Source organism: Molossus molossus, unplaced genomic scaffold, assembly GCF_014108415.1.
Source record: "Molossus molossus isolate mMolMol1 unplaced genomic scaffold, mMolMol1.p scaffold_m16_p_12, whole genome shotgun sequence".
Classification (NCBI taxonomy): Eukaryota; Metazoa; Chordata; class Mammalia; order Chiroptera; family Molossidae; genus Molossus; species Molossus molossus.
In genome coordinates, this window is record NW_023425347.1 from 30,122,145 (window position 1) to 30,141,921 (window position 19,777).

The 19,777-nt window shown below is 36.3% G+C and overlaps 1 protein-coding gene across 2 annotated transcripts in view; it reads right to left on the bottom strand.

Annotated features, from left to right (window-relative positions):
* Positions 1-3,957: 3,957 nt before the first annotated feature.
* FNBP1L (formin binding protein 1 like) overlaps positions 3,958-19,777 on the bottom strand; it is a 120,741-nt gene continuing 104,921 nt past the window's right edge. The window contains exons 10-15 of one of the 2 annotated variants that reach the window (XM_036256923.1): positions 15,695-15,804; positions 11,724-11,856; positions 11,251-11,345; positions 9,276-9,424; positions 7,487-7,645; positions 3,958-6,191 (exon numbers count right to left, since the gene is read on the bottom strand). In XM_036256923.1, the coding sequence (XP_036112816.1) occupies positions 6,184-6,191; positions 7,487-7,645; positions 9,276-9,424; positions 11,251-11,345; positions 11,724-11,856; positions 15,695-15,804 (654 nt within the window). In that variant the 3' untranslated portion in view covers positions 3,958-6,183. Of the gene's footprint in view, positions 7,646-9,275; positions 9,425-11,250; positions 11,346-11,723; positions 11,857-15,694; positions 15,805-19,777 lie in introns of both variants that reach the window. The other variant, XM_036256922.1, reaches the window with a different exon arrangement.

Here is a 19,777-nt window from a genome sequence, read left to right on the forward strand (position 1 = left end):
TGCTTGGGTGATGATGCGGACACAAAAACATCTCATACAGTTCTTGCCATAAGTAGATTTTCACACAAAGACACACACATACAAAACAGGTACATTTATGAACTGTATAGCTCAACGACTATTTACTATCCATTCAGTGGAAGTGGACCATCATAAAGGTCTTCATCCTCATTGTCTGCACACTGAGTAGGCTGAGGAGGAAGAGGTTGGTCTTGCTGTCTCAGGGGTGCAGAGGGGGAAGAGATGGAGGAGGTGGGGGGGCAGGAGAGGCAGGCACACTCAGTGTAACTTCACAAATACATTGTCATTTCTGACTTTTTTTGCTTTTTCATTTCTCTAAAAAATGTTTCTACATGCAACCAATCCTTTTTCTGTTTGCTTTCGTTTCCATGTCTGTATCATAGAAGGAAGGGTCCGTGTTGTAAGCGAAGTCAAAGTAGTCTCGAAGACTCAGAACCCTTCCGCCAGACTGTCTAATGTCAGTTTGTTCTCTGGCTCTGCTGCGGTCTTCTCCCTCATCGCGGGCACTGAATGGGCGGCACTCATCTCCGTCGGGCATCTGTTACCTCCTCTGCTGTGGTGTCTGTGGGCTCTTGAATTTCTCCAAGATCCCCATCTTGAAACCCTTCACACACACACTCACCTTTTTGTATTATTATTTTGCCATATCCACAGTCTCATGATTTCCTTAAATGGCTCTGTTGTAAATCCTGTGAAGTCCTGCACATCTGGACAGTTTTCTCCACCTGGGGATTTGTTTCAGGCTTCATGGCTTGTGCAGTGTTTTCTGTAACGATGGCATCTTCAATGGTGTGATCCTTCCAGACTTTCATGATGTTCCATCGGGTTCTCGACCACAGGGCTGACAGTCCTTTCCAGGGTACCACGTGTAATGACCGTTAAAGGTCCTTATGCCTCCCTGGTCTAGAGGATGAACAGAGATGTTGTCTAAGAGCAAGCAGACCACTTGGACACCTTCAATGTTGAATTCATGGAATTCTGGGTGGCCAAGAGCACTGTCCAATACCAAAAGAACTTCCAAAGGCAGTCCCTTACTGGTAAGGCACTTTCTTACTTCAGGGACAAAGAATTGATAGAGCCAATTTAGGAAAAGGGTTCTCGTTGTTCAGACCTTATTGTTGTACAACTAAAAGACTGGCAGCTCGTGTTTATCTTTTCCCTTCAAGGCCCAGAGGTTACCAGCTTTATAGGTAAGGGCAGTCCTGATCATAAACCAGACAGCATTCGCACAAAACCGTAGTTTAAAATTTTCTTTATTGATTATAGAGAGGGAGAGAGACAGATGGCAATATCGATGAGAGAGAACATGGATTGGCTGCCTCCTGCATGCCCCCCACTGGGGATCAGGCCCATAATCTGGGCACATGCCCTGACTGGGAATTGAACCAGTGACCTCTTGGTGCATGGGTCAACACTCAACCACTGAGCCACACAAGCCAGGCCAAACTGTAGCTTTAACCTATCCCTTCCTGCCTTAAACCCTGGTCCTTGTGTCTCTTACTAATAAATTTCTTTAGTGGCGTTTTCACCTCCAGAATAGGGCACTTTCATCTGCATTAAAAACCTGTTCAACCAGACAGTCTTTCTCCTTAATTACTTTCTTAATGATGTCCGGAAACTTTGCTGCCTATTCATCCGCAGAAGCTGCTTCTTCTGTTATCTTGACATTGTTTAAGCCAAACCTCTAAAGATCACACCAACTATTAAAAATTCTGCAGCCTTAGATCCATCACCTTCCTTTTGCATCGAGTTGTCATACAATAACTTTCGTTTTTCTCAAATCACCCTAGAGTCTGAGCAGCCTGGTCTGCCCAGGCAAGTGAGGGGAAAGGTGGACTTGGGGAAGGGGAGAGGACACATTCGATACTCCCATCTGGAGACCAGCCATGGGCAGAGGGTGGAGAACAAAGCAGGAGTTGTGCTGTCACTTGCTGGAGAGCATACTCTCCTGGTACGAGAGAGTCCTGATGGAATCCCTCTCCTCACACCTCTTCAATGCGCAACACAGTCCATCCTCCACCACAGAACAAGTTGCCAAATAAAATTTAAAAAAACCAGCTGATGGGCCACTACAGCACAAGGGGCCATGTTCCCAAACATGTGTGTCTACAAAACTCTCTTGTAACGCAGAATAAGGCGTTTCTTTGGAGGAAGAATAGAGGTCTCCCTCAGCTTGGTTACTTTACCCAGGTCCCTCTCCCACTCAAGAGCTTAGGAAACCAAAGACGACTCCCCAAACCGGAAACAATAGTAAATCTATAGTTAAGCCCTTCAGCTTTCGTCCTCGGTGTGCAAACAAGAAATGCATCACAGGGTGTCATATGTGATTTGAGACAAACGGTATGTACCAGGACTGCATGATTAACTAGTTTTACTACTTTTCGGAATTACTGTTTACCAACCAACATGGAAATACTTCAATATTTAGCATTAATTGTGGTTGTATCAGTGCACACTGGCTGAATATCAGCCCTGCTCACAGAATATAACACAATCTATACAGAGCTCAAAAACGTGGAAAGTTAATCACATTTAGGAAAAATTACCCACTTAGTAAAAGAACTAAGAAAAGCCAAACAATAAGGATAAAATTAAGGATAAGGCTCATCCCTGAAGGAGAGGGAATTTACTAGTAATTTTCTATTTATGTTGGGTGATAGATCTGTTTATTATGGTCCATAACATATTTAACATATAATATATATCTCCCCACCCCCACAGTAAGTTCTCAGGGTGACGTTCTGGGCTTACCAAACCAGCGTGTGGCAGCTCCCATTCTCTACGAAAATGCTATCACGTTTTCACAAAAATGAGTAAAAAATTGTGTCAAATACGGAAATCAAGACAATTATGTCTGTAGAGTTCCCCACTTGTATCTAAACAAAGGAATGAGGAGAATTTGATGTTCCTTATTCTCAGGACCTAGGTCAGTTGTCCATTACATTTTCTTCTGAATGCTGATAAAATTATCCAGTAATTTTAAGAGTTGTTGAACTTCCCAGAATTTACTCTTCAACCCTCAATCTTTTGGCATCTCTTATACTTTCTATAGTTTCTTAAATCACTAACAGTGACTATACTAAGGAATATATTTGATTCCAGGTACATGAGCTCATTGAAATAGGTTTGGTATGTATCATTTTTCACCTAATACCTTCCTCACAAAGAAAATCTATCCTTTTCAACAAGGCTAAAGACACTTTTGTTTTTGTTAATATTGTTATAAGGATACTATCTTTCCCTAACAAGTAGGACTTGACTTCCCAGATCTTAGTTCAGAGAGCAAAAGCCCTTTACATTTTGAGATGTTTTTGTTGACGCAATTTTCCTGTTTTGTTTTGTCTGTGTCCCTACTTCCAGCTTGGCATGGATCTCCAAATTTTCATCGCAACAATCACAATCCCTCATTGTTCAAGATCAAGGAGCCACTCATAGTTTCATATTTTCCCTTTTAAAAAGCTGAATCTCGTGAAATTAAGACTTCCTAAAATGACAGATACGATACTATTTATGGCACACAGAAGACAAGGGTGCTCTGTCTCACTGGTCAGAAATGCAAGCAGAAGCACAGGAAGTGCTGACTGTGTGTGGCTGGATCAAGCTCTGAGCTACAGGGAGAGTTCCTGTGGGTGCAGAGCATGGGGCAGTGCACAAGGGAAGTCTGCAACACAGCTACCATGGACAAAGGTTTAAAAGTCCTAATCCCTACACTCAACTTAAATTCACTATCAAGAAATATTAACTTTTTTCCTTTAGGAAAGCTTGAGTGCAACTAAAAACTAGAATAAAATTTCCACAATTGCTTTGCAAAACAAGCTGCTCAACACAGATGTTTCCATTCACGTAACCTGTCATGTACTTTGTATTATCTGGAATTTAGCACCTTCAAGAACGTCTTTAGTTCACATCGCAATAAGAGATAACACAGTATACACCTTAACCGACCATGAAAAGATTATTTTATTCCATGAAAATATTCTCAACAGAGAACACTATCTTAAACAAAGCATTTACCAGTAAGAAATCAACATGTGCACAAAAAGAGTAAAAATTACTGAAAAATTAAAGGTTTTTTTTTTTTGACAACTCACATGTTCAAATTTTAAGAATGATTTAAACTGTGCGAATACAAATGTTTTCCTATTGTAATAACCCATATACAGGTTGCACTATTCCACATGAAGGAACTTGCCTCCTACGGAAGCAAATCCTGCTTTTAGAAAAACAGTAGCTTGAAAAGAACAGTTAGTCCTTACAAGAAAACCTTAAACTTTGCCCTCTGTGGCTGCTAGCCAAAAACACACAAGCACTTCAGGCTTTGTACAGAAGACAAACACAGCCAGATCACATTTCCTCCTCATTGCTAACCTTTCAAATACAAATAGCACTAGGATAAAACTACTTTATGTAGTCTGTCAGTATTGAATAATGTCACATTATATAAATAACCCTGTAACGAGATTCAAAATCTAAACTTTATAGTTCACTAGCCTCAAAAGTAATACACTATATGTCAGCTGTGTAACAGGGGCGTACTGATCTTATGAAGGCATCAACTTTCACACAGCCGTCATTCAGCTTTAGTATGACTGGTAGTACGAAGCAAATAACACTGGGGAAAATTATTAAAGCAGTCACACAGCTTCTATAATATTGCTTAAAATCCAACAATACACAGACCATTTCACATTCTTTCTTCCCTCAAAACAGTAAAGAACCAAATCAATGAAGCTTCCAATGGTAGAAATATCCCCCCGCCCCCATTAAACACCACTATTAAACACCACTAAGAAATTAGTTAAGATACAAGTCATTAACAGAACCACAAATGCGAGGCAGGACAACATGAGCAATAGGGCACTAACAACAATTATATTTACAAGTATAAACATATGGAAATGTCCATTTTACAAGTAAAAGTGCACATAGATCATTACAAAGTTTCACTAACTTTTATCTGGTTCAAACAAAAGCATCACTTGGAAACAGACTATCATTGTAATAATAATCAAATGAGAACACGGTAGCCCCAAATTAAAAGACAATAGGGGAGGGAGGTCCATAAAACCTCTCACAAAAACACTGAGTAAAGTCAAATGGACTCGAACAGGTCTTTAGTTTGATGCATAAATTTGAAGATGCACCATCAACCGTGGTAGAGCTCCTACCGAGGTGACATCGGCAGCTGCAGCAGCCCTGCAGAGTCAAAGGAGGTCACACTGAGCTGACACATAAAGCCCTTTGTGGGATGCTGTAGTGGTAGTGTTGGCAATCAACAGATTTAGGCACTCTAGTTTAAGGCAGCATTTGAATGGAAGCAGCTGACTTCTGACAACAGTCCTTTGTCTTGAGGTGGTGAGTATCTTCTGTGTTTATTATGCCAGGATTTCAGTGCTGACTATAGATTCTTCCCAGACTGAGGTGCTGAAGATGTAACACGCTTCAAAGAGTTCTTTCAACTGGGCTGTAGGCTAGAGCATAGATGTTTTCTTTTTCTTATCATAAATACTTCAGGTTCACAAACTACTTCATAATGTCAAAGCTGGAATGTTTTGCAGTGGGGAAGTTATAGCAGCATACACAAACACTAGGATGGAAACATTAGTGCTGGAGATGTCTGACAAAGTGATGTGTACTACAAATGTACAACACTAAGGCTTTGACAAGAACAAAGGATTATAAAGACATGCCTGCAAAATCTAGCCGGTCACTCTACACATGCAACAGGATGTTAGGCAAACACAGAAGTGGTGCAGGCAGACACTGACAAATGCCAAAGGTTCTAAACACACAATGATCTAAAAGCCAATTAAAACAGAGCCGGGGTAGAGATGGCCCTGGGGGGACAGCCAAATGTAAGACAAATTTGACAGCTTTGCATTCTTTCTGATTGGACATTAGTAAAATAAATGGAAAAAAAATTAGCCATTGTTGGCTTTTTCCCCTTCATGTGAGTAATAGTGAACGAGGAATTCAAGAACTTAATGATTTAAAACAATGTATGGAAACACTAATGAAGTTAGTAAAAATAATGATGTCTGCATGCACTCATGCAACCTGCTCCTCTCCCTCTCTCTGAGCCTGACAACTCTAAAACCCTCCCCCCAAAGCAGCTGCATGTAACCTCCTTCAACATCTTGCCCATTTCCTCAGAAACCCTCTTCAGGAACCTGCAGTCCAGGAGGAAAAAGAAAAGAACAATTACTGAAGACCTCTGGTAAGACCAAAAGGGGTGTTCAGTTCACAGTGTCCATCCTAAATGTCCCTAAAATCATTTTATAGTCAGCTACTGGAAACACCAGAAAAATCTGGAACACGAGCAAAACTAAAGTCAAGTCTTGTGGCTACTTCCTCACTTCACTTCCAGCACAACCAGCACTGCACAGTCCTTGGTAATACAGTGCTGCCACAAATGTCTGTTAAATTACTCGGAAAAAGAGAACCCATCCTAATAATTGGTGCTCCAGCTAAAATGAGTAAATGCTCTAAATAATACTAGATATCCTCCTCCAACCCAGTCAGTCAAAAAAGTTGTTTTTTTCTTTTCAAAGTAAAACATGTCAGTACTTCCCCTCCATTCAAGATTTCCTCTCTGTTAGCTTATTATCTTCCTATTATAACTGCTAAATGTTAAATAATCACTAAAGTAAAATTTCCCAAAAGACATTTTCAAGATAAAAAATATAAGCATTAAATTAATATGAAAGGGAGCTTGCACATTACTGAAAATTACTAGTAAGCCTGAAAATATTTTCAGGTCTCAAAAGAAAGCCATTTTATTCACCTAAGAGCTAGACCAGATTGATTTATTTTGCAAGCCTCTTGATTTGCCTCCTACCTACTATAAAAGATTTTGTGCTAGGTACTTATTTTCTTCCTTTAGGAAACCAAAGTTAAGACTAGGGAAAAAAATGAAAATTGTTATAGTCTTATTTTATCCAATTAACCAACTATTATTGTCTTCTTGGAGACTATAGCTAAATTCTAACCACTCTTTTGGGAGTCAGCTTTTTATGACATTTCAAAACAGTCTGACTTATTTGAATTCATTACAGTTACTGTTTTCTGAAGCCGTGTGTGTGTGTGTGTGCTGGGATGGCGGGGGCGGGGGGCACTTTTATCTATGGATTCCTGCCCAATAGATCAAATTCTATGCTTTATAAGGCAGAAAAACACAAATCCTTCACACAGACTTAAGCAAGACATAAAGCAAAAGGCGTCAATTAAGCTTCACACCAACACCACTCAAATGGTCAAGCATCAACAACAACAATTTCTTATGGTAATATTCACATCTTTAAGATTGAGCCTATATTCAGCTCACATAGTGAACAATAAATCTTGGATGCCCTCTAAGTTTTCTTATGTCTTCCCACCCACTGAACGTGTTTTCATTTTAAGTTACCATTCCTATGTCATACATGTCACGGAGCTGCCTGTTTAGTTTAGATGTAAGTTACTGCACCTTTACTGTTTTTCTCTAGAGTTACATCTATGTATGATGTGGGAACGTAGCCTTCTTCACCGTTCTGTCTCCGAGCTCTTGTCCATCCATCACCTTTGTCCTCCTCAATAATGTATAGAACTTCACCTTCTTTCATTGCCAGAGTACCTTCATTGTGTCCTAGGTGAGAGTGTTCACAGTATAATTTAAACACAGCAATTTCAAGTAAATATTACAAATACAATACACAAAACCACATGAAACCCAACTAAATTTCAATGTACCTAGGCCCACTGACTCACATTAGCAACATCTCTATACTTTGTAGTTTACCCAACATTTCCATATACATTATCTCATTTGAACTGTACAATAACCCGTGAAGCTGGCATTAATATCACCCACATGTAACAGATGAAGTACAAGCCATAATGACATTATATGACCTACAAGGGTACTCTAACTCTGATTTCACTACTTCAATTTCTTTCCCAAACTTCAGTGACGTTTGAAAATTCATGAGATGCGGATCAAGAAAATAGTAATAAGATAGTGCGAAGGTGAAAAGAATATAGTCTGAAGAGAGAGCAGAGAGCACAATACAGGCTCAACTCTGGTGATGGCAGCAGCAGTGGTTACAGCCACAGAGCACGAACTTCCTTCAAAACTACATCAGCCTCAGGGCTCTTTTTCTTCCCAATCCCCAACCCTCCCAACCTGCTTAGCAGTAACTATTTTCACAAATGAATTTTCATTTAACATATGCTAAATTCCTTCCCTATTCTCTAGATTACATTATAGCAAGATCCTATTTAATATTTTTTTTAGAAAAGACTTTACTCAATTTTAAAAACAATGGAGCCCTGGCTGGTTTGGCTCAGGGGGTAGAACAGCACCTCGAGGTTCAATTCTAGTCAAGGGTGCATACCTCAGCTGCAGTTCAGTCCCAGCCCTGGCAGGGGTTGTGTGGGAGGCAAACAACTAGCATGTCTCTCTCACATTGCTCTCTCTCTCTCTCTCTGTCCCTCCCACTCTATCTGAAAATCAATGGAAAAATATCCTCAGGTGAGGATTAAAAAAAAAACAACACAATACAATGGATGGGTGGTGAAGGACCTTAATTCATACATCATTTTACAACAATTTATGTGTAAAGGTGTTACTGTGCTCCTCTGTGATTAGAGGAAAAGGATTTTTCATAAGTCCTTCTCCCACAAGACAGGGAAGGGTGACTAAACATCTGCAGGAGGAGACCACAATGACTTCCTCCCCTCACACGGTTTGCCATCCAACTATCAAAGAGGAAAAGGCAGCAGAGTCAGAAGTTACCATACTCTCTCCTTGCCTCGCCTGCAAATGTGGCCGACAGAGTCAGGATATGGTGGAGGCATTCAGATAAGCCATTTGCCTTGTACCTGTCTCCCATAGTAAGTAAGTTATAAGGAAAAGCTTGAAGTGACATCGGCCAGCCTCCCACTTCCTGGGCTGGGATACATGCTCAAGCTGCTTCAACTTTAATGAGTACATGTAGCATTAATAAGATCTCTGAGGGAAATCCTGCATCGACCAAAGTTAATAATTAAATAACAATATGTATCAGGATGCTGATAGCACAGGTAATTTTGTTTCAACTTCATGTATGGAAGAAAAATCTATTATATATAATACAGTTAAACAAAAATATTCATACTAATGAACCAGGATTATAATCGTCTGACAATGTATTATTTAGCTGAAGACACTCGAGTGCATGACTTGAAATATAGATTTTAAGGAACCAATTTTATCATATATATTAGAAAAATCATACCATCAAAAGGGTAAATAGCTTTGCAGTGTCCAATAGCAGGCAAGGGATCATCATCTTCAAATTCATCATCAAACTCATTGTGGTGACCATGCTGTTGGGGTGGCCCACGGACTTCTTGGTTTGCATCATCAGTGTAACTTCCCTCAGGACTATAAAACAAAAAATTATCTCTGATCAAGTATCATAAACATGGGAACTTTTTATATTGTCTACAAATTGATCTCAGGATCAATTCAGAGAATTAAGTATCAATGACATAGTTCCAAATTAAACCTTTATTTTCTTAAACACTGATTCTATCTCTATATATAAATTGCTTCTAAAACAAAATGCTTCTTTGTTGAATTTCCTGAAATTAAAAAATTAAAGGACTGCAATGTTCTAAACACAGAGCATGTATTCAGTGAATATGTCTATCACCACGTCCAGAGAAAATGGGAAGATATATGGATATTTCTCTTTCATCATCCTGGATTCATCACCCCCTCATTTGGCGAGAGGACCTTAAAATTCCTTAGGGGACCCACCCAGACCCATGTTCAGTGAACAGGTTTCAGGTGGATTGTTCTGTCCTGGCCCAGAGGGCCCACCTTAGCACAGCATGCGCATGGCCAGAGCGAAGCGTTCACAAGGAGGCCTGTAACCCAGTTAGATATAAGAGATGCACAGAGACCTTTGCTTGGGACTGTTGAAAGAGAAGCTCCCTTCATTTTCCACTGGACTTGAACTTAGAGAAATATGAGCCTAGAACTTTGAAAAATTACCATATGAAACCTTAAAATAAAGCCCATACAGTGGAAGGCAGAACTGTTAAGTGGAGAGAAAATAAGTCCTGAGGATATATCATCTGAACTCCTAGAATAAGCTCTCCTTCAAGTCAGCTACTATATAACCCCTTTTCAGTTTAAGTCGGTATGGGTAGAGTATTTCATTCTTTCACTAAAAACCCAATAAAGTTAATTTCCAATTAATTAATCACGTTACCAGGAAAATTAGTAACTTAGAAAATCCAAAATACTATAAAATCTAAAGGCATTTTTTTCTTAAAAACTTTTTAAATCAAAGGGAGAAAAATGTTAATAATTTTACTAAAGAATTAAATGACTAAAATTTTAATAATGGAGAAATCTACATTATATTTAGCAGCACTTTCAGAATGCCCGGAAGATGTGTTCTTAAATAACACAAGCAAAATAGATTAAATTATTAAAATCTAGGTTTTATCTAATAACAAAAACCCAGTACACTTTGGAGTATCTCTTGATATAGTGAAGATACGTACTCTTTCAAAAAATGATAATGGAGAGGAGGAGGAACTAATATTTGTCAAGAACATACTATTACCAGGTATTTTACTACTGGGTGCTTTATGTACACACTGAGACTTCAGAGAGCATTAAAAATGAACTTGCTCAAATTATTGTATAATTAAGTAGTAAACCAAGGTCTCTCAAATTCTTCTGTAAGGTGAATTCTAATTTGTTGGATTTTATTAAAAAAGGAAAAAGACATATTACAAAAAGGAAAATGCCACAAATGGCATGAAAACATGGAAACAGCAAAATACCTTTTGGAAGCTCTGGTCTAAACTAACAATTACAGTTTTCACAAAACTTTGAGCAAGTTGACAGTTAAATTTTCCTTTGGCATTAGCTACCCAACTCCATCTACTTTAAGGGGATCTTCCCAGGCCTGAGGAGCCTATGCCTCCACTCTGCAGCTCTGAGAACTTTCTATGTTCCCATTTCTGTTTCTGGATGCAAGACAAACTAGAACTGAGCAGCAATATGAAATTTCATACTTCACCTATAGCTATTATAAAGAAACAGAAAATTTAGGTTCAAAAGACTGATGTTATTAAAAGCCAGACTTGTTAAATGAGGAAAGAAGAAAAATAATTATATGAAGTTTAGAAAAAAAAATGAGAAAAGTTTGGGAGAAAAGAAGAAATACAAATAAAATACAAAAAAATGACCTTTCTCGTCCCTGTGTTACAAGATGATTTATGTCACTGCTATGTCTTCTGTCTCCTCTCCCACCTGTTTTGCCTTCAACTTCAGAGAGCCATGCCTTAGGAAAAAAATAAGTAAAACTGAGCTTAATAAATATTTTTAAAAGCTCATAAGATACTCTACATTTAAAATGTGCTTTGCGTTTTTATGATTATATAATTCTTAGAGAAGGGAAACCTTTATTGTAATTTGGTCAATGATCAACTTTATAACTAATAAAAAAATAGTTTAAATGTTTAGTTTTATATAATGTTTTAAATTTAAAAAAACTTCAACAAGGGACTAAACATTATGTACCATATGATACCTTTGTTTTAGATCATGAACCCTGAAATTAAATAAATATTTGAAGATAATTCTAGCAAACACCGGTCTATCATAATAAAGTTTATACAAATGGATTTGTCTCAGACAACTGCTAATTAATAAATCTAACCTCATTCTTGTGGATTTCCATTCGCAGGCGGTCAATATTATTCATGGTCTCTGCTAATTTAGGCTGCAAACTCCCTGGATCCCCCATTTGTGGATTTTTCTCATACACATCTTTCATTTTGTTGAGTGCTTCTCTGAAAACAAAACGCCGTAAAATTTAATATTCATTCTAAATGTTCCCAGATAAAAGAACTGCATTTCATTTTGGGGACTCACATGCAGCCTAATCGAAAAAGATTCACATCTCTTTAAATTTAGTCAAATATTGCCTGATTAAAGATAATCTAATATATAGAGGAGTTTGTAATTTATGGAGACAGTCCTTTAAATCATTTGAAAAATAAGAAACAAAACAGATTTCTCATTTCTTGCTTCCTAAATGAGATTATATAGACACACACATATAAATTTAATCAAAGTATGGAAGATATTCCTCAAACTTCTTCAACTCATATCTGAAATCAAACTCATATTCCCATCCAGTCACATTATTCCACCTTTTCTTAGTTCACAGCATCATTATCCTCCCACCCCTTTAAGCTAGAAATAGAAATGCATCTTTAACTTGCCCTTCTATCTCTAAAATCAGTTATTCATCTCCTCTTCACTAGTCACATAATAATAAGTTGACTCAATCAGCTCTCCTTGACGTTAACATCTGACAGTACTGACGTACACTCCTTAATACTCTCCCTCATGATCTCCCGGAGGACACATTTTCTTTGTCCTTCTCCTCACCTCTGCTGGCTCATAATTTCCCTCACTGGTTCCAAAATGACATAGGTTTCTCTTCTCATCTTATCCTACACTCCTCCTTCAAAATGTTCTCTTATTTTTTTTGTTTTTTGTTTTCCATTTTATTAAGATATAATTGACTCACTGCTTCAGGATTACCTATCGTTAGATGATACTCAAATATGTATCTCCAGTTCTCTCTCTCCTAACACTAGATTTAATTTCCAAACCCAACTAGATACTTCCATATGGATTTTTCACTTATTTCAAAAATCAACATAAACAAAATCATTATCTTTGCCCTAAAATTTATATTTTCTTCCTGTTTTAATTAAGTCTTTATCTATACTTCTGAGGTACAAAGCCTCCATTTCTCTCTTCTTGGACATCAAGTGACAAGTCTGACCTACTATGCCTTTGAAATAACTCTTACAATCTACTTATTCCTTTCTATCTCTAAGACACATCTTAATTTAGGCCCTCAACATCTTTTACCTGGATTAAAAGTCCTCTAATTGGTCTCCTTGCTACCAATGTCTTTCCTATACAATCAACTCTTCATACAGTTTTCCATGACCTTTCTTTAGAATATAGAGGTAATAATGTCACCTACTCTCTCAAAAAATTTTGGTGATTCTCCAATACCTATAGAATTCTACAACAAAACAGTCAACACTTTACATAGTTCACCCTATACCTTTTCATCCTCCTTTTCTGCTACTACACTCCACACAATTTCTAATGAAGTCTCCCTGACCCAGAGCCAATTCCAGACCGTGCAAGAACATTCACATTTCTGTACTTTTATTCTTGTTTTCCCTTCTTGCTTCAATGTTCCTATCTCTCCTATTGTCTAATTTCTGTCCCGTCAAAGTCTAATTCCAATGTTCTGGAAGCAAACTGGCCAGTGCATGGATATCAACTCTGACATTTACCAGCTACTTAATATTATACACTACATGGATTTATTTGATACTCAATTTTCCACCTTTAAAACAGGAACAACTTCAGAGGGCTACCTTAAGGAATTCAATGACATACTCCATGTAAAATTCAGGACTTACTTCCTAGTACATAATAATCCCTCAATAAACATCAGTTTCCTACACCTCCACCCTTCCTCTTCCCCCAAGAACTCCCCAGTGAAGTTTGTCTTAATTATCCCAGTAAGAATTCATTGTTTTTTCCTCTAAGTTCCCCTAGAACTTTATATCTCTATTTGCAGCTATTATAATCCAGCTTGTATAGAAATTAAATTGCTGGGTCTTATCTTTCTCAACTAAAATGTGAGCCTATTTGGATCAGGAACTATGATTTATTCACTTTTATATTTTCTATTGTCCTAGCAGTCTATTACATATAGTAAGCCCTAAACATTACATTATATATTATAATTTTCCAGAGCCCATTTACATGTTGCTCTAGTAAGAAATATTTTAACATTTAAGAATTATTTCAGGGGGCTCTGGCCAGTGTTGCCCAGTGGTTAGAGCATTGGCCCATGCAGCAAAGGGTCTCAGGTTCAATTCCCAATCAAGGACACATATCTGGGTTGCAGGTTCGATCCCTGGCCCCAGTTGGAGCGCATGCAGGAGGCAACCAATTGATCCATGTTTCTTTCTCTCGCTCCTTGTTTCTTTCTCCCTACCTCCTCTTCCACTCTCTCTAAAAAAATCAATAGAAAACATATCCTCAGGTGAGGATTAACAACCAAAAAAATTTATTTCATAGGGATGTAATATACAGCATGGTGAGTACAATTAATACTGTATTATTTGAAAAAAAAAAAAAAAGAGTACTCATCACAAGAAAAAACATTTTTATAACTATGTATGGTGTATGGTGACAAATATTAAATAGACATCATGGTAATCATTTTGCAATATAAACAAATACTGAGTCATGCTATGTATCTGAAACTAGTATATGTCAAACATACCTCAATAAAAAAAATGTTATACTAATATAATTGATCATTGTTTGCAGATTCTATATTTGTGAACTGCCCATTTGCTAAAATGTATTTGCAACCCCAAAAGGAACACATGTGACACTTTCATGGTCATTAGACATGCACAGAGTGGAGAAAAATGTGAGTCTTCTGATACACGTACACATTCCCAGCTGAGGTCAAACAAGGAGATGCTCTAACTTCATGTTTCTGCTCTGATACTCTGAACAAGTGTCCTTTCTGTTCTCATTATTGGTGATTTGTCTCTTTAAGATAGCCTGTCAGCATAGTGCTGAAGTACTATCTAGTATTCCTAAAAGCAAGAGGGCTATGAAGTGCCTTATGGAGAAAATACATGTTATATAAGTTCTGTTCAGGCATGAGCTACCATGCTGTTGGCCTGAGTTCAAAGTTAATGAATCAATAATATATATTAGATAACATGTCTGTAGCCCTGGTCGGTTTGGTTCAGTGGTTAGAGTGTTAGCCTGTGGTCCACAGAGACCCAGGTTCGCTTCCTTGCTTGGTATTCACTAATTAGGTGTTCACAGTAACTTTATGCAGCCTAACTTAACTGCCACAAATAACGAGAACTGACTGTAATACCATATTTTATTTATGAGTAAGCACACAATCATACCTATTGTACAATTCTTAACAATCTTAATCACTCATGCCAGACCTTAAGCTCCAATTTTATCTTCAGTGTAAACGCATATAATAAGTCACCAATTCATTGTAATAACGCTTTGTTCATCATACCTCTATGTTCATTAAACAAAACTAAAATACAGGAATCTTTTTATAAAACTGAAAAAAAAAATTAAAGCTTTGAGTGAATGAATCTGAAGCCATAAGGAATCAAGCACTGTTTACCAACATATTTTGCAGCAAATGAAATAATTATAGCTTCAGGTTTCTATTGAACTCAACTTATATAGTGAAACAAACTGAAATTTGTCCAAGTATAAGATGCGCTTAGCCTTGGTGAAACTACTTCTGATAATGAGTCATCAAGTGATTATGTAAATATTTGGAAAGCATAAATATATACTATTAGTTCCAATAAGTAATCTGCAACCTAAGAAATTCTCTAACATTTCATTTTTATTTGTGATGTGGCAACCATAGAAATTTTCCAATGTTTCAGAGTGTATTTTCCCTCAAAAGATATTTCAATTAGGATGGATGATTTTTAAACTTTGTATACATCACATGTAAACGCATCATTCAAAGTAGACCCTGAAAGGAATAAAAATGGTAGAGAGAACTTAATGGAAAAATACTTTTGGTCTGATTCTTTTTGTAGTTCTCTGTTAAGTTCATCAATGCGCTGCTGTAGTTTTTTACGTCTCTGTTCTGGTGGCAGATGACTGAAATCTTCTAGTGCTGTGCCCTGAAAAGATAATCTAAATGAGTAAAAAAGACATTTTCAGGAAATTTTACTTTTGTATATACCAGCTATAAAATAAGAATGTCACATTTTAAGTTTAATTTTAAATAAGCCCCAAACAAGCCCTTTTAAGAAAAAGAAATCTACATAGATATATGTATGTTATTAAAAACAATTGTATTAACAAAAGGGCTCAAATTCCAATCAGTTCATAAAATCACAAAATAGGATGGCAAAAATAACACCAGATACAGATAAGAAGTAATGACCAGTATCACATTATTTCCAGGTCTTAGCAGAGTTCAAATAAATACATATGGATCTTCTTACAGCAACAACAAATGGAAACACATAACATTTCTCATATACAAAATATTGTTTTATATATAACATATCACCACATTCCCAAATATTACAAATGTTCAGATTGAAAATACAAAGTTTATGTAACTGAATTAAGTAAGCAACTTACCTCATAAAGACAACCTAATTAAATGTTAATATTGCACATTATCTTTGAATGATTACATTTATTAAACCACTCTATTCTTTAGAATCAAAACACAAAAGATCCACAAAGTGAAATGTAAATACAGATTATATTCCAATAAGGAGTCTTTATCAATATCTTTTTGTACAACAAAATATACCTCAGTTGTTCCTGAAAAAATGATACAATCCAAAGAGAGATAATCCTCCTTTTGGAAGCATGCTTGATGTTTGAAAATTTTTCAATGCTTTGATATTCAAAAAACTGTATCATTAAAGAAAAAGTGCTAATATATAGATGTAAATTTGATTCAAATGATGTCTTTCACCTCTTAAAAGTTAATTATGTCACCGTTACTTTAGTTACCTTAGTAGAGGTTATACAACAGAGTCAATATTAGCAACTATTGATTCCATTTCACATAAACCCATAGCTACATAGTTTTTATATACTCCAAAAACTGATGACACTTATCACATTCTTTTTTAAATGGTGATTTTAAGAACACACAAGTTTTTAAAGTGCTGCTGAAGGGAACTCCCAAAATAAATGCATCCTTGCTCTTTCGGCCAGGTAAGCTTTATTTCACCACATATAAGAATGCTTCCCTTACTTTAAAATATGAGAACTCTCACCCTGGCCGGTTTGGCTCAGCAGTTAGAGTGCCGGCCCAGGGACCAATAAGTCTCGGGTTCAATTCCAGTCAAGGGCACACACATGCCTCCGTTGTGGCTTGTTCTCGGCCCTGGTCGGGTCATGCGGGAGGCAACCAGTTGATGTGTCTCTCTCACATTGATGTTTCTCTTTCTCTTTCTTTCTCTCTCTCTCCCCGCCCCTCCCAGTCTATCTGAAGAAAAATGCAAAAATATCCTCAGGTGAGGATTAAAGAAATAAATAAATGAATAAATAAAATGAGAACTCTTGCTGGCTGGTGTGGCTCAGTGGACTGAGCACTGTCCCATGGACTGAGAGGTCCCAGTTCTATTCCTGGTCAGGGCACATGGCCGGGTTGCAGGCTCAATCCTCAGGTAGGAGGCGTGCAGGAGACAGCCAATTGATGCTTCTCTCTCACATCGATGTTTTTATCTCTCTCTTCCTTTCCCTTCCTCTGTCTAAAAACTAAAATAAAAAATGAGAACTCTCACTTTTAGGATGAGCCATGATCAAATGTAACATTTAATTAATAACAGAATCTCTAGAATCTTCCCAGTGGCCTGCGCATTATGGACATTCAACAAGCTTGCCTAAAAAGAAGAAAGACATCTTGTCTAAGTGGCTTTTGTTTTTTAATCTACCAGTCACCTACATAAGAATCTGCCAATCAACCAAATTTGACCTAAATGAATAAATGGCAAAATTTCCTATCCTTGACAATTGGTGGTTAATTATCATTATATGTTGTCAATTTTAATCTAATTTATGATACAGGTTTTGAAAACTATTATATATGTGCCAAAGAAAAAACTTTCTAACATATTTTTTTAAAGTCTGTCTTAAAATTTTGAAAACTAATAAAGTGAAGAATTATATTCCAATGTGGTTTATTTGGTAGTATTATAATAAACTCAAAACTAACTATAAGTAAATCCACCAAAATTTCCACTTATCCCTAATCAAACTAACAGTGGATACCTAGGCACTTGCATATCTAATATCCCATTTTGACATTATACCATGTTCTTTTATATAATGAGAAGTAACTCCAATCTATTTCCTATGGATGCAAAGAAAACCTCTGATGCATTTGACAACCTCTCCTACTACAAGGGAATTCATAAAAGGTCAACTGCAAGTCTGAAAAATGGTTTGTTTTTTAAAAATGAAAAAATATGTAAGAACCCAACAATTTTGGGCTTAGGTCTTCATGATGTACTTCCATTAATTTGTCAGAAATAAATACATAAAGGAACCTCTCTCTCACACACACACACAGACACACACACACAATATTTAAGTTACTTATGCTTTTATCCCTGTTCAATAATGCAGAAGAAAGCACTGACTCTTAGTAAAAAAATTTTTATTCTTACGCTTTGGAAAATTCAATGATTCTTATGATAAACTACAAATCAAATTTATATGATTTTTAAAAAGGGTGTTAAGGAAGCCCTGGCCAGGTGGCTGAGTTGGTTGGAGTGTCGTCCTGTACATCAAAAGGTTGTTGGTTGGATCCCCGGTTGAGGCGTGTTGGGGAGGCAACTGATTGTTTCTCACATCTCACATCAATATCTCTCTCTCTTTCTCTCCCTCTCTCTAAAATCAATACATATATCCTATGGTAAGGATAAAATAAATTATAAAAGGATGTTAAGGAAAATAATTTTTGTTTAATTTTCCTTCTATAAAAACAAACTTTTGTTTTACCATGTAGCTTTTAAAATAATGTTTAACTATAATTTTATTCTCTGTAACACGATAACATGACAAGGACTACACTCAATAACATTCAAGAACTTAATGGACTGATTACAGGTTAACCATATTATTTTTCAATTTTTATGACATCAAGAGGTACTGACATTTGTTGGACTAAAGATTAAATTATAAAAAGAAAAAACACATACAAGATGAAAATGTGGAGCTATACCTTACCACCTGTTTTGACTTTAAACAAAACAATGATTTAAGATTACTTAATGTTGGCACAGTTATATAGATCAGCACATAAGGCTTACCATCTTCACCGACCACTGAATAGTTCAATGGAAAACAGAAAGAAATGGTAAATTATTCACATGAAACCATAATATAGAAGATGCAATAACCTATAAATATATTTTTTTACAATATTAAAAGAAATCATGTACATTTCACAATCCAAACAATTATGCCAGAAGAAAAAACAAAAAAAAAAACAAAAAAACAATTTTAAGCACATTTTTTTGGAAAGTAAATTACTTGCAAAAAAAAAAAAAAACACTGATGATAATGGGCAGATATTTTGTATGCGCAACTAAAACTCAAAAGTACAATCACTCTATCAGTAATCATGTATTTTCTTCTTTATAGAAGAATTTTTACCAAAGTGAATTTTACTTATATAGCTCTTTATTCTCAAAATACTAATATTTGAAAAGTTGACTAAAAAACCTAACATTAGCAATTTTCAAAGAAATCTTATATAAAGTATTTAAAAATGCAATGCTCTTTCCAATGTATTAAACACCATTTTCTAAATTTTTATAATTCAAAATACTGCAGGATAGGTTTCAGGTGAGAGTAACGTTTCTACTTTAGTTTTAAGGTGCTTTTTAAAAAATGTACAGACACATTAAAAACACATTATTATCAAAATAATAAATGAGTCACCTAGACTCAAGTTTCCCATATGTATTTCCTAAGAAACACAAGTATATGGTTGAATTTTACTTTGAAGAAGTAGCTTCTATTTTTCAGTTTTTATTCTAAAATCGATATGCTTGAAAAGCAACACTGAAAATGTAACTTCAATTTTTAGAAAATTGGTTAAAAATTGTTCTTTCTGAA